The sequence below is a fragment of the Nycticebus coucang genome, chromosome 17 (genome assembly GCF_027406575.1).
Source record: "Nycticebus coucang isolate mNycCou1 chromosome 17, mNycCou1.pri, whole genome shotgun sequence".
Taxonomy (NCBI): Eukaryota; Metazoa; Chordata; class Mammalia; order Primates; family Lorisidae; genus Nycticebus; species Nycticebus coucang.
This window is the reverse complement of record NC_069796.1, coordinates 43,037,961-43,052,789: the sequence shown is the minus strand read 5'-3', so window position 1 is coordinate 43,052,789 and position 14,829 is coordinate 43,037,961. Positions and strand designations below refer to the sequence as shown.

The window sequence follows — 14,829 nt, the reverse complement described above, 5'->3', positions numbered from 1 at the left end:
AAATAGATGATACCTAAATTTAAAAAAAAAAAAAAAAACGCTAAAATGATTGGTAAAAAGTGTTTAATTAAAGGGTTGCATAAGAAATTTCAGAAATTAGAAAGTACAACTAGATAGAAGGAGTAAGATCTAGTGCTTGGTAGCACAATAGGGCAACTACAGTTAACAGTAATTTATTATATATTTCAAAATAACTAGAAGACTAGCTCTGAAATGTTCTCAACATGAAGTAATGATAAATGTTGGAAGTGATAGATCTATCCCATTTACCCAGATTTGATCATTATACATTGTATACTTGTATCTAAATATCAAACGTATCCCATAAATATGTACAATTACAAATCCATAAAAATTTAAAAGTGAAAAAAAAATAAATTCACTAGTGGGGTAGAAACCTCAAAGAGTAGCTGCCTAGTGGTCTCCAGAATATACTCCTGGGTTTTTGATTTTGTTACTATGTCTTCTTGCTGTTACTATTTTTGTTTGGAGAGAAGTATGTCATTTATATTATTTTTATTAACATTTATTGGGGGCGTATGTGAGAGAAAAGTTTTAACTAGTGAAATTTTATTATTCTTTAGAGAACTGGACCTACAACAGTGGTCTGGCTTCTTTTACAAGGACCAAGATACAAAGCAAGGGCTTGTGGTCTAAGTCTTGGTAATATACATGTAAACACTGAAGACGGTTCTGCCCATTTGGAGTTATGATATTCTGCTCATTGGTTAATTAGCATAGTATTTGGAGTTATGATATTCCAGATTCCACCACTTTGAAAAAGTGATTTAATCTAGCAGCCCAAGCAATTTTTTTCAAAAGGAAATAATCTAAACATCACTGTTCAGTTCACAACCATTTCCTTTAGAACAGCACACAAACCTCACAAGGCTATTTCCTGGCCCCTGTCTAACATTTCGCTCTCAGCTCCGATGTGGTTCCCCTCATTTACTGCTCCAATCACCCAGGCTTCATCTAGAGAAGTGGTTCCCAAACGCAGCTGATGCCTGCCCACCCCCAAGCCCAGGGACATGCTGCAATTTCTGGAGAAATTTTTAGTTGTCACAGCTTGGAGGAGGAATGCTGCTCAACATCTTACACTGAACAGGCCCCAACAAAGAATCCTCTGGACCAAAACGTCAGTAACACAGAGGTTGAGAACCCCCGGTTTACGTTGCTCCTCACGCCGTACTTTCCCTCATCCCAGGCCTTGCATGCATTGGTCTCTGCATGAAACATTCAGGACGTCCTTCGGTTCTCCTCCTTTACCCTTCCCTTTTCCTTTTTCCCTTTCCTCTCTCACTCACCTTTGGTCACCATCCTCACTCTCCTTTCCAGATGAATTTTATGCCCTTTCAAAAAATTATGAGGCACTTAAAAACATCAGTAGCAATTTTACATGTACTTGTGTTTGACTACCCCTCGCTCCACTACCTCCAGCTGAGCAGATACCATCCACCTTCTATTCACCACATTATCCCCAGCAGCTAGCACAGACTGAATGCTTAGTAGTCTCCCTTATAAAAAGTAATAGGGTAACCATTTCATTTGGTTGTTAAGATTAAATAATACACATGAACTCTTTAGCACAATGCCTGAGTCATGATAAATCCAGAGACAGAGGTATGTGGACAGGAGGGGAGCCTCGGTCTTTCCCACTTAAGCACTCCTCTACCTTGACCCAGGAACTCCCTGCAAGAAACACTCCCTCCTCCCAACTAATAAGTAGCGATTGCTGCGCCTGCGCTTTCCGGACTCCGGGACTGACTATACTGCCGGAAGCACTTTCCCTCTTCCGACTGACCCGCCACGGACCTAGTTGGTCGATACTGCGCATGCTCTAAGGTTCGCCCCGCCCCCATCGAAGTTCAACCAGGGCACAAAACCTACCAACAGGCCTGCGCTAGCGGGCGTGCTACGGAAGCAGTTCTTTGACCCTGTGACACGTAGCAACCGGGCTAGTTCCAGGGTCTGAAACTGAGTTTGTGGGGCTTGCGGGTGCTGCTGAAGCTGCCGCCACCGCCGCCTCAACGTTTGGTGAGTTTCCTACGCCCCGAGCAGGCTATTGGGTTTCTCTCCGAGCCGTGCAGTTCGGCTTGCTGCAGTCTTTCCGTGCCGCGCCCTGGTCCCTTCACTCAAACCCTGGATCCCTTTCCAAGCCTGTGCTCTGAAGCGACCCCTACACTTCAGGCGCGACCTTCTAAGATTCTGCACTTTCCTGGTAGGCCTTACTTTATATTTTGCAGGGAGGCAGTCGCGTTGTCAGCTGTAAAGGTCTGTACCGAGGTGAAGAATCAGCTTTGTTATTATTGATATCTTAGCCCCCTGTGGAACCACTGCTTCCCCGACCTCTCTCCTAACCCAAAGGTTCATCACCTCCCTGAAGTAGAAATGTCTTCAGGAGCTTCAACATACGAGACTAGACATTTCCCTAGTATCTCCCGCATGCCGCTGTTCCCCAAAATTACTGGGAAACATTTGTTGTCTTCTGGGGTTATTTGCTTAAGCAAAGTGCCGGGAACGAATTCAGTAGGACCTTGGGCATAAGCAGTGTTTGCCATTTTTCTCTTATTACAGATCATTTGCAATGTCAGGCTTTGAAAACTTAAACACGGATTTCTACCAGACAAGTTACAGCATCGATGACCAATCACAACAGTCCTATGATTATGGAGGAAGTGGAGGACCCTATAGCAAGTAACCTTTGCTTTGCAATTAATCTAGTCTACATTGAAATGAAAACATATATTTATTCTGCCTGAAACTTTGTTCTGTCTGAAACTGAATAGTAAGCCTGTCGTTTCTCAAGAATGATTTTTTTATAATCCTTCCTCTGGAGAGATCTGGTTTGGATTTGAAGGTGTTGCCATATTTAGAGATTAGTAATTTTTGCAAAATCTTCAGGTGTTCCATGACTGGGAAAGTAACTTGTTAAAGAACTATTTCTTAGTAACAGTATTTCTACATCATTTAAGATGAAGACAGGGTCTTTACCTAGAAGCCATAGGATCAATTAAAAATTAAAGTCTTTTGTTTATTAGTTAACTCAGTCCAACTGTCAGACTATCAACACTTCTGAAAGTTCTTAGTGACATATTTAACAGTGTAACTCACTATTATGAATCATGAGGTGATTTGCATATGGCAGTTGATAATCATTTTTATTACTCCTCATACTGATACCGTATGGTCAGTACTAACACAAGTTATCAGTTGCAGATTGAAGAGGGTGACTCAAAGTCTTAACTGTAAAAAGCTCTACACTGTTTTAAAAAATGACTTTTTTATAGTCTGGTGTTTTGGCAAAAATATGTAATTGGTGTTTGGACAAAGACACATCAACTAAAAGGTTTTCTAACAATATCTTTTAGCACATCTTATCTTTAGTCACTTAGAACCTTTGAGATACTTTTATTGGCCTCTTGTCAAAAGAGCTTCTTATACTAGGGTTATGTAACCTTTTTTAGAGTGTTCTGGATCTTTCCAAGAATTTTATGAAAACTGTAGGCCTGTTTCCCATAAATATATGCATGCACTCAAGCACCCACATAAATATGCAGGTGACTTCAGACAATGCATGTGTCATCTGATGTTCATCCATGGATTCTGAATTTAAAACCTCACGAAGACTATCCCCAGCATGACGTCAAGGAACATTCGTATACCCAGTCAGTCTGTGAGAAGGCATGCAATACTAGAATGTGCTTGAATGAAAGTGTCCAAGAATTTAAAAAACAAAAGAAAGATCAAATTCAGCCCCACTATATAGTCTGTCTTGGATAGTCTATCCTTTTAACACCTATAGACTCTTGAATAATGCTTAATTTGACTTATTCTAAGGCTTTGTTTTCCTCCTAAAACTTAATACATTGAACAATGGGAGTGAACATGTAAAAATACTATTTACCTATGAATCGCTCTTCTCTTTTCTGTTAAATTCTCAACTATATACCAATTGAGGATTAATTGCTTGATCAATTAATTGGGCAGAATTGGAAAAATTATATTGAGATTTATTTACCTTAATATGTATTTTTGATTATTGCTCTGCCTTTGGAAGGGCAAATGAATATAAAAGATTGACCAGAATCCATCTAAAGAATTCTTGCCTATAGCAGTAACAGGGCTTGGAGGACCTGTCTCTGAATTCAGGCCTGTTTTTAATCAAATGGTTCTTATATTTAGACTTCACAGAACTATCCCGTTTAAATTGCTGCCTCCTGATGGGTATATCCATCTGCTTTCCTTTCCTGTCTTGTCCATGTTTGCATCACTTAAAAGTGTGACTTACCCTTTCATTCCACTTATCATCTCATTTCAGTTCTCCACATAGCAGTTGTTTAGATCTTTTAAATAAGTTGTTTCTAATTAGCACTAATGCTACTCTCACAGTTCCATTCCATCCAAATCATGTACCATAAGCACGGCTTACTAGTACTAGTGAAGTTTTATTCCAGGTAATTATATGACCATTCCTGCCAGTTACAAAGATGGGTTTATAGGTGATGCCTAATGTATTAGCAGTAATAAATTTGGGTTTCTGGGCTTTATTTAAAAAAAATAAAATGGACTCTTCTTACATGTACCTTCAAATAGATCTGCATCTTAATGACATTTTAGATGTCCATCTCAGCTTACCAAATAATACTTGTTTGTTTTAGTAGGTCAGTAACAAAAATAACCTGATGACATTTATCTATTAGGGAAAATCTTAGGTTCAGATAGCATATTACTTGCATTGTCTAGTCCACAGTTCTGCATTCGCCATATAAACTCAGCTTTAGAATTGTGTGGTTTCCTCTATGGGTAATTCACAGGAGTCATTAGTGTACCCCAAAACACCCCAAAAAGCAAATGGCCCTTTAATTATAACCTATTGAGTTATATGAATGTCATATTGGACAGGTCTTATATTCCATATACGCCTATAAAATATAGTAATACCAGTTACATTTTTAAGTATTGAAAGCCATTATTTTTTCTTCTGTGACTTAACTGATAATGGCTTTATGGGATATCTGAGGATTTTCATGAATATAAGTAGCCAACCCAGTATGTTAAGAGGCTTTGTCTTTGCTGTTGGTACAGAGGGCTTGTGCGTATTGATTTGGTATGTGCTACTTTTACCTGCCACAAAAGTGCGTTCCTTTAGTCTGTAAAGATTGTGTCTGCTTTATCATGTTTGGTTTAAAACTAACAGGAGCAAGACAGAAATTTTCCTGAACAGGTCCTGCCAGAAAAGGAAAATAATAAAATTTCATGGTGTTATCTTCCCTACCTTGCATCTCAAAAATGGAATGGTGGTGCTAACCACCATTGAAATGGTCCATTGCTTGCAGTATTTATCTTCCTTACAGGAAATTTATGAGTCTACATCAGCTCTCAAAGTGTGGACTATAGACCCAAGAAGGTCCTTAACAGTTTTCAAAGAATCTCTAAGGTCAAAAGCTATTTTCATAGCAATACCAAGATATATACCTTTTTAGGTGTGTTGACGTGTGTAGTGCTGTCAAAGCAATAATTGGTAAAACTTCTGGTCTGAGTATGAATCAAGGCAATGGCAACAAATTGTTCTAGTAGTCATTGTATTCCTCTTTACTAGACGTTTGTTGGAGGGTGGGCAGAGAGCTGCTCTTGGTGAAGCAGTGAGAATTATTGTTTTGTTAAATCCCGACCCTTGAGTGCACACATTTCTTTAATGTTCTCTAGGACAAAATGAAAACAGTCCTAAAGCACTTCTCCAGTATAAAGTGTGGTGGCTGACTATAGGAAAAACACCTGTGGAATTTGAGTTGCAATTTGAATCAGCTGCTTTTTATATAGACCATTTTTATTTGAAAGAAATGGATGAAGTAAAGCTGTCATTTCAAGGAAAACAGCTGACAGTATGACTATAAAAATTTTAAAAGTAATTTGACTAAAGGATTTCTAAGGCTTCTCAGCTCTCATTTTTTAAAATAATTATTTCATGTCTGATTCTTAGTACATAATTACATTAATAACATTGATAGGTAAGTCATATTTTTCCATATGACTGTCATCTTTCCATACTACCTATCATCTTTAAAGATGTAGCTTCACTGTGGGTACACTAGAGAATACAGAGTGGTATAAGGGACATTAGAGACTCAAAAATGGGAAGAGGAGAGGGCAGTGAAAGATGAACAATGACCCATCGGGCACAATGTGCTGTTTGGGTGACAAGTACACTAAAAGCTCAGACTACCACCACTACACTATTCATCCATGTAACCAAAACCCACTTACATCCCTAACTCTATTGAAATGAAATTTTAAAAAAAGATGTCACTTTAATATCCTTGTATTCCCTGTTTTCATAGTCAACTGAAATAGCCATGGTAAAATGCTTTCCCTCTAAATTCAAGGATTGCTAGATAGAACATACCAAATGAGACAATAGGTGTAAAACTACTTTGAAAAATTAAAAGTACTGCAAGGTATACTGGTAATGTTTCACAAAGTTTTAACAAAGAACAAGGCTTGATTTTTCTACTTTAATTTGAAATTGATTGTTGTTTTTGAAGATGTCCACTTGCAAAAAATACGAAGAGTAAAGAAGTGCAGTAATTCAATGGGTATCCAAATTACACTGGAAAATTACATAGCATGTAGTACAAAGTCTGTCATCCTATTTGATTTATAGCTTAGGCATAAATGTTCACAACATATTTTATGTATGTGAGTCATTTAAAAATTTTCAGATATACAAAAATCAAGAAACTTAAAATCCACGTGGATGGAAGCATATGAAGCCTTCCCAGCAACACTAATAAGCTAAGCAAGTTGAAACTTGCATGAGTGAATCAAAAAGGATACTGTCAACTGTGTTTCTTGAATAATGGACCATATCACAATCTGTCTCAAATCTTTCATAGTGACCCATTTTCATTAACTAAGGAAGAATTTTTAAGTTTTCATTTGTTTACCTCCTAACATTTAATAGTTTAAGTTTGCAAAAATTTTAAGAGCTATGTAAGTGAATACTGACATTATTAGGAAGGTATCTGTAAAAGAGATGACTTCATTGCAGATAATCAGTCTGATCTTAATAATTATCATTTCAACCACCATTTATAAAAACTGGCAATGTACGTATCTTAGTAATTGCATGACTAAGATTCTCTAGTTGTCAATTGAAAAATTAGGAATTAAGAGGCTTTAAGTACTTCTGAGAAGTTTACCTCCTTTTAATTTATAGACAGTATACCGGCTATGACTACGCTCAGCAAGGCCGATTTGTCCCACCAGACATGATGCAGCCACAGCAGCCATACACTGGGCAGATTTTCCAGCCAACTCAGACATATACTCCCTCACCTCAGCCATTCTATGGAAACAACTTTGAGGATGAGCCACCTTTATTAGAAGGTAGGATCAGTTACAATACAGTGCCCAACTGGTTGGTCTGTGAAAATAAATCTTAATTTATATCATTTTTTTTTCCTTTAAAAGAATAACCTTGTAGAAATAAGTTTTGATTAAATAATTCATTTTCAACAGAGTGTATATGAAATTACATTGGACAAGAGGGGACTGAATTTTTAACAGATAAAATAATAATAATAAAGTCTGTTGTCTAAGATCAACTTTAACTTATTAAATTCTATTAGTCGAAGAAGTAAAAGGACATAGCAGGGTATCCATTATTCTGCTTGGAAATAGACTGGCAGAGCTAGTGACATCACCAAAAAATAGGGTGGTTTTCAAATAGGGTGGTATTCCAAAAGCTAGAAAACAGTAGTTTTGAACCTTTTTTTTTTTTTTGATCATATATCCTTTGAAAATGTAATGAAAGGTATGAATACTCTGCTTTGAAAAATTCACACATATGTATAGAGACATAGTTTTGTATACAGTTTCATGGGCCGCCAGGTATTCTTGAAGCCCCAAGTAAAGAACCCCTTACTAGTAACCCCATTAAGATATTCTTTACTATGTCATGATAATCTAAAGATGTAATGGGTGTCTGTTTTATCATATTTAATATGCTTTTCCAACAACAGACCAGTAATTGTTTGTTGGGTAAGCACCACAAGCAGTAAAAATGGGTATGGAGGACTCACTAAAGTAATACTCAATTTGAATAGATCCTTTTTGATGCTGGATGTGTCATTTTATCTCCTGTCCAACATAGATTCTGCTAAATTTAAGGTATACTACAAATCCTAATTAACTTTCTTATTTTCCTTTCTCTAAGAGTTAGGTATCAATTTTGACCACATCTGGCAAAAAACACTAACAGTGTTACATCCATTAAAAGTGGCAGATGGCAGCATCATGAACGAAACTGATTTGGCAGGACCAGTGGTTTTTTGCCTTGCCTTTGGAGCCACATTATTGCTGGTAAGATTTTAATTTCAGCCCTCAATGTGAGATTAAAGAACAGCCTTTAAATGTTCCACCAAAAAGCCATTTTGAAACTCTGCTTATACCTCAAGTTTCTCGTGTGTTTTGGATAGTACTGAGTTGCTTGTGTACATACCCATTCTCTGTCCATAGTCAGCACAGCAGATTCTAGAATAATTTCTTATTCTAAGAAGTGATAACAATTATTAGGCAAAAAACAATAACATACATGGCTTCAATCCATCATCAGAATTTCTTTTTTTCAGAGGTTGACAAACTTTTTTACCCTGTTGCTGTCTTTTTTAAAATAACATTTTTATAATCTCTGTACCTTAGTTAATGTTTTCTTGTAGTTATGCTGATTACTTTCCTATATAATTAGTTATCTTTCACCTTTCCAAGAATGTTACAGTATATTGAAAACAAAAAGGAAAATTGGAAAGATAATTATTAATGTTTTGTCCTTTGTCTTTGAACTATGGGAGATAAAATCTTTTTTTAATTCATTTTATATTTCAAATTAGTATGAAGGTACAAATTTTTAGGTTACATTGTTCTCACTTACAGAGTAAAGTTCCATTTGTAGAAGAGCCCCTCACTCAGTGGGTGTGTTACACACCCTCACACTGTGCACAGTAGGTGAGATCCTGCCTCCTGCCCTCCCTCCTTCTGCCAGTCATCCTCCCCACTCCTCCTTCCCTGAACTAGACTGTGTTAGTGTTTTTTGTTCTTTTGAGCATGTAATTGTTCATATATTGATTTCATATAAGTATGGAATACATCAGATATTTTTCCATTCTTGTGATACTTTACTAAGAAGAGGTAAATAACATAATCTTAGCAAGATTTGTAGTCAGAGGAGATAGGCTTGAACTCTGTGCTCCTACTCTGCATTTGACCAAGCTGCTAAATTTGTCAGCTCCCTCTGATAGATAATAATTCTGTGCTTGATAATATCTCACAGGATTGTTTTGAAGGTTATCTGAGAACACATTGAAAAGTTAAAACCACTATTTAAGCATGAGATTTTATTATTACCTGAATGAATTTATGAATTCATCAGTGAACCCAGCTGAGCTTTTTCAAACATCTTAGTCATGTACTGACAAATAATTAGTGAGTCTAACAAAAATCCCAGATATTTTTACTTAACATAATCTACCTAAGCATTCTCGTCATTGAGTTCTATATGACAAACACTGGACAAATCAGGAACTTTTTGAAGGCTTCCCTGTCGGCCAGTTTTAGTGATAGTGTGACCTGAATACAGTGCTTATTAAGCTTCACTAAGGGTAAGATAGTGCCGGTGTAGCTAATCTGTGCTGTCCTGAGGCTGTTTATGTATGTGTTTTATAAGAATTGATTGGTTGGTTGGTTTTATTTACAAAGACTGTATAAATCAACGGTTCAGAAAAATGATGAAAGAAAAAAAATCTTCCATTATATTGCCACCTTCTCCCCTCCCCACAGTACCCTGGCTACCTTTCTTCTTGTTCCTTATTCACCTATACAAAGTGATGATAAAATTTCTGCTTAAAAAGGTTATGGTTACATTCACCAATTAGAATAAATTGCTTTTGGACATTATGTGTGGAATAAGGTACTTTCAGTGATGCAAGTGATGTTATTATTATCCAGACATTCTGAATTGCTGTCCAAGTTGTCTTGCTAGTTTATTTGCTTAGAATGGGCTATAGTAATCTATTTTAAGGTGACTGTATTGTGATTTTGTCTCTTTATTTGTTCAATTCCATGGCAAATTTAAATGCCAGCTATAAAGTGGAAAACCAAATATCTGTGTACTTTAAGTTCAAAATAATGTAAAAAATTATTCTGCTCAGTAGTTTGCTTCTCTGCTTAAAGAATAGATGCGTCTGCAGATTTTGATACTCAAGAATTTTATCTTCTATATTGTTTTAGGTGAAATAAGGCCAAAATAACTTATTATTTGCCCTTTAACCTATAATTTTCTCTTTATCCGTAGGCTGGCAAAATCCAGTTTGGCTATGTATATGGGATCAGTGCAATTGGATGTTTAGGAATGTTTTGTTTATTGAACTTAATGAGTATGACAGGTGTTTCATTTGGTTGTGTGGCAAGCGTCCTTGGATATTGTCTTCTTCCCATGATCCTACTTTCCAGTTTTGCAGTCATATTTTCTTTGCAGTAAGTACTAATCTTTACTTTGGGGTTTGATTGACCAATTCTGTGTAATAGGATTCGCCTCATCTTCAGTGTGAGACAAATCACTGATTCAGCAAATATATCTGCTAGTGCCTCTTGTTGGTAAGAACAGTGCTACATGCTTTAGGGTGATGAGAGGTGGAAATGAGAATAAACTTTAATAGCTTCTGTACTATCTCTACCTTACTCATGATCAAGAATTTCACTAGTTTTGTGTTTATTTACTAGGTATCTTAGTGGTAATGAAATGATCAGTAGTGATTGTTAACTTAAATATTACATTATAAAATTCAAGTCATTAGAGTATTAAACTTATGCTTACCCTTTGATATTTTTTAGATCATGTCTAGTTTCTTAAATTGTTGGGCATATGCCACATGTATAAATAATAAATACATACTCTCTATTTGGTAGCTTTTTAACTGAAAATGAACATATTTTTATTACAATAGGCTGTTACTAGACTACCATGTTCTCAGATGTACTTGTAAGCAGCTTTAAATAGGTGTAATTTAAAAATGATAGATTAGGTTTTGAAAAAGGCACAAAGTGCTGCTTATAAAGCTCCTCCAGTGGCCAGTGTTACAGATTTTCTCTCAATGGTGCAAGCTCCTTGTGGGTGATGCTGGACCCTAACAATCATAGGGCTTTGTTTCACATAGAAAGTTAATACACTAACTCTCATATGAATTGTATTGACTTAATGCTAGTTTTGAGCTGGAGACCTGGTGAAGCACGTATAACTCAAATTTCTTGACCTATCTTGACCTAAGAAGACACAGTTGGCCCAAGGAGAAAAGCAAATTTTTTTTCTGGTGTGGTGTCAATGCATTAAAATGTGGCCAGGGCATGGTAGTTTACACCTGTAATTCTAGCACTTTAGGAGGCGGAGGTGGGAAGATCACTTAAGGCCAAGAATTCCAGACCAGCTTGAACAACAGTGAGACCCCCTTTGCTTTAAAGAATAGAAAAAAAATTGGGTGGCTGAAGCCTGTAATCCTAGCACTCTGGGTGGCTTGAGCTCCGGAATTGGAGACCAGCCTGAGCAAGAGTGAGACCTCCCCGTCTCTACTAAAAATAGAAAAGCTAGCCAGGCATTGTGGCAGGTGCCTGGAGTCCCAGTTACTTGGGAGGCTGAGGCAAAAAGGATTAGACAATGTGAGACTGTCTTAAAAAAAAAAGCAAGAAAGAAAAATAATAGAAAAATTTGCAAGGTATGGTGGTGCTTGCCTGCAGTCCCAGTACTTTAGAAGGCTTAGGTGGGAGGATCTCCTGAGGCCCGCCATTGGAGATTGCTTTGGGCTGTGATGACACTTCTGTACTCTAGCTCAAGCAACAGAGTGAGACCTTGTCTCAAAAATGAGAAAGGAAGTTAAAAAGGAGGTTTAATTGATATGTGAATGCCATATATCAATTATTTGTCTTTTTACTATAAATTTGACAAGGTAATACTTTATAGTATTACTGCTTTGCATTAAAATACTAAATATTTTCAGTGTAGAAACTAATTTGTTAAGAATGTATATATTTACATTTGAATTTTAAAGAAATTACTTTCTACTAAAACACAGTCTCAACAAGGAATGATGTAGCCTCCAGGGGGATATTTTGGCACTGTCTGGAAGCAATTTTGGTATCTTCAGCTGTGTGTTGGGGAAGTGGGGGACTACTAGTATCTTATGGGTGGAGGCCAGGGATGCTGCTGAACATCTATCTACTAGTGCACAGCACAGGCCCCCATAGCAAAGATATAGCCAGCCTAACTGTCAACACTGCCAAGACTGAGAAACCCTGGATTTTAAAAGAGCAAAATGTAGTTATAAATGAGCTTTCTTTAAATCACATTAAATGAGTCAGCATCAGTGAATTTACTGAGAAGTACATTTTAGCATTTGGAAAAATAATCCTAATTATTTCTGCATATGTCTATGTATGGATTTAAAATGCTCTCGTGTAATTTAATCTCTTCTGCTTTTGTTCCCCTCCCCCTTTTTCCTTGTTGATTACAGAGGAATGGTAGGAATCATTCTCACTGCTGGAATTATTGGCTGGTGTAGTTTTTCTGCTTCCAAAATTTTTATTTCTGCATTAGCCATGGAAGGACAGCAACTTTTAGTAGCATATCCTTGTGCTTTGTTATATGGAGTCTTTGCCCTAATTTCCATCTTTTGAACTGAGTTTATCTGGGATGTGAACATCAGTGGGCCAAATACACAAAAAGGACCTTGAACTCTTAAATTGGACCAGCAAACTGCTACAGCGCAACTCGTATGCAGATTTACATTTGACTATTGGAGCAATCGAAGTAAATGTGTATCTTTTGTTCATTTTTATAGAACTTTTGAATACTATATTGGATTTACCTGGAGTGTGACTAGCTTTAAGTTTTGTGTTTATACAAATAGCAAATGGTATTTCTTCATGTTCCTGCAGTCTTGGAAAAAAATTTTTTTCCTTGCAAATTATAATGTTTTTGATAGATTTTTATTAACCGTGGGATATTGACCACAATGCTGATGATCTTTCTTAAAACTAGCCCAGTCCCAGTAGATACAGACTTATTACAGAAATATTTTTCCAAGAAAGAAAATTTGCCTGTATCCTCAAGGCAAGTGCACTTGAAGCAAAAAAAGTGATCCAAATGTAGAATTTTATGAGTGTGCACTTAAAAAGTTGCCGTTCCTATAAATTATCTCATTGAGTTTTTCCTAAAATTGGGAGATACAAGAAGTTCACAGTCTATCTTACTGTAGATATGAAATGTGACCTTGTTTAGATGTTAGTAACCCTTAGTGACCTGGACTAGCCACATGAATGCTTATGTGGCTCCATATTTCCCAAGGGGAAAAAGAAATCCCTAACCTTTTTTGGGAAAAATATTTAAAATTTCACAACTTCAGTATTGCAGTTATTGATGTAAAGTACATTTGAATGCTTATTAATTAAAATTTTCCCAATTAATTTTAACTGTGTTGTTGAGTTTACTTTTACTAAACCACTGTTCTCTGTGTCTCTTTTTTTTTTTTTAACAAGGGTCTGATTTTAACTCCCAATTTAATCTGAGCTTTAAGAATAGAAGTCATTTAGTATAGTATCGGGGGAGGAAAGGGATCAAATGAGCAGCAATGCATTTGAGTTTTCAAATAATTATTTTATGCATTATTTTCTTGTATTAAACATATTTAATTTAGTTGTCATGTTCTCTTGCCAGAAACCATGGTACAGGAAAATACTACAGCCTGTATACTGATCACTTCTTGTAGAGAAACTCCCTCTGATTCTAGACAAAGCTGTTATGTTTATAAGAGAGGCAAGGAGGAAAATGTTGCTTTAAAAAAAAAAGAAGAAACATTCAGACCAAATAAAAAGAAATGCCAAACTGACATCGGTTCTTTTTTAGAGCAAGTTTTAAGACTCTGGCATCACATAAATGTGATTTTCTTTATTCTTAACCTTCTAAAAAGGCACACTTGCTAATAATTAGTTTTTGGTTAGGTTTTCAAATTTACCAAATTGCTTTAGGGTATTTTTTATTGTAATCCTTGAAAATAGTATCTTTGTCTTTTACAATTCGTATTTTTTAACTACACAGTTCTTGTTGAGTGTTATTAATGCCTTATGTTAATATCCAGTTTTTTGTAATGAACAGGGTAGATGATATCATGGGAATTAAATTCTCTCACTGTTGTTTAGACTGAAGTTCATTAATCTTCAGCCAAATTCCCCAAAGGGATGAAATTGTTAATTATTCTCTTCCTGCCCCCAACTAAATAACTTTTAAATTTAAATTTATATCATTGTTGTAAAGACCTTTTTGTTGTTGATTGTCTTTAGCTCCAAAATAATAAGGTACCGAACTATTTTATATTTAAATGTTGCTCTGTCAAAACAGCTATGCAATAGAGTTGTATTTGATGCAAGAGTTCTAGAGTTTGCTTGGTTACATGAAGAGTCATATATAGCCAACATTTCTCTTAAAAAAACTCTCTTAAATTAAAAATATATGTAGCCATATTTATACATACATTAAAGACTGATATACTGTGTCTCAAAAAGGACTATGTGGCATTTTTGTTTTTCTTGGTCCAGCATTGGTATAGATTTAGTTCTTCATTTAAGTACCAGGTAGAGCATACCAAAAGTGCAACGGAATCTAAACACTAGAGATACTTTCGGTATAGTGAAAAGCTCACCCGGTGATTGTCACTGAGTAACCAGAACTCATATGTGGTATGATTGATATCATATCTCACTCCAGATCTTACACTTAATGGGCTG

At 36.1% G+C, this 14,829-nt stretch overlaps 1 protein-coding gene across 1 annotated transcript; it reads left to right on the top strand.

The window, feature by feature from the left end:
• The first annotated feature begins 1,891 nt into the window (after nucleotides 1-1,891).
• YIPF5 (Yip1 domain family member 5) lies at nucleotides 1,892-14,602 on the top strand. Its single transcript, XM_053566891.1, has 6 exons — nucleotides 1,892-2,037; nucleotides 2,578-2,697; nucleotides 7,220-7,389; nucleotides 8,219-8,364; nucleotides 10,352-10,533; nucleotides 12,561-14,602. Exons 2-6 carry the CDS (start codon nucleotides 2,588-2,590, stop codon nucleotides 12,721-12,723), a joined length of 771 nt encoding a protein of 256 aa, XP_053422866.1. The 5' UTR covers nucleotides 1,892-2,037; nucleotides 2,578-2,587; the 3' UTR covers nucleotides 12,724-14,602.
• The last annotated feature ends 227 nt before the right edge of the window (nucleotides 14,603-14,829 follow it).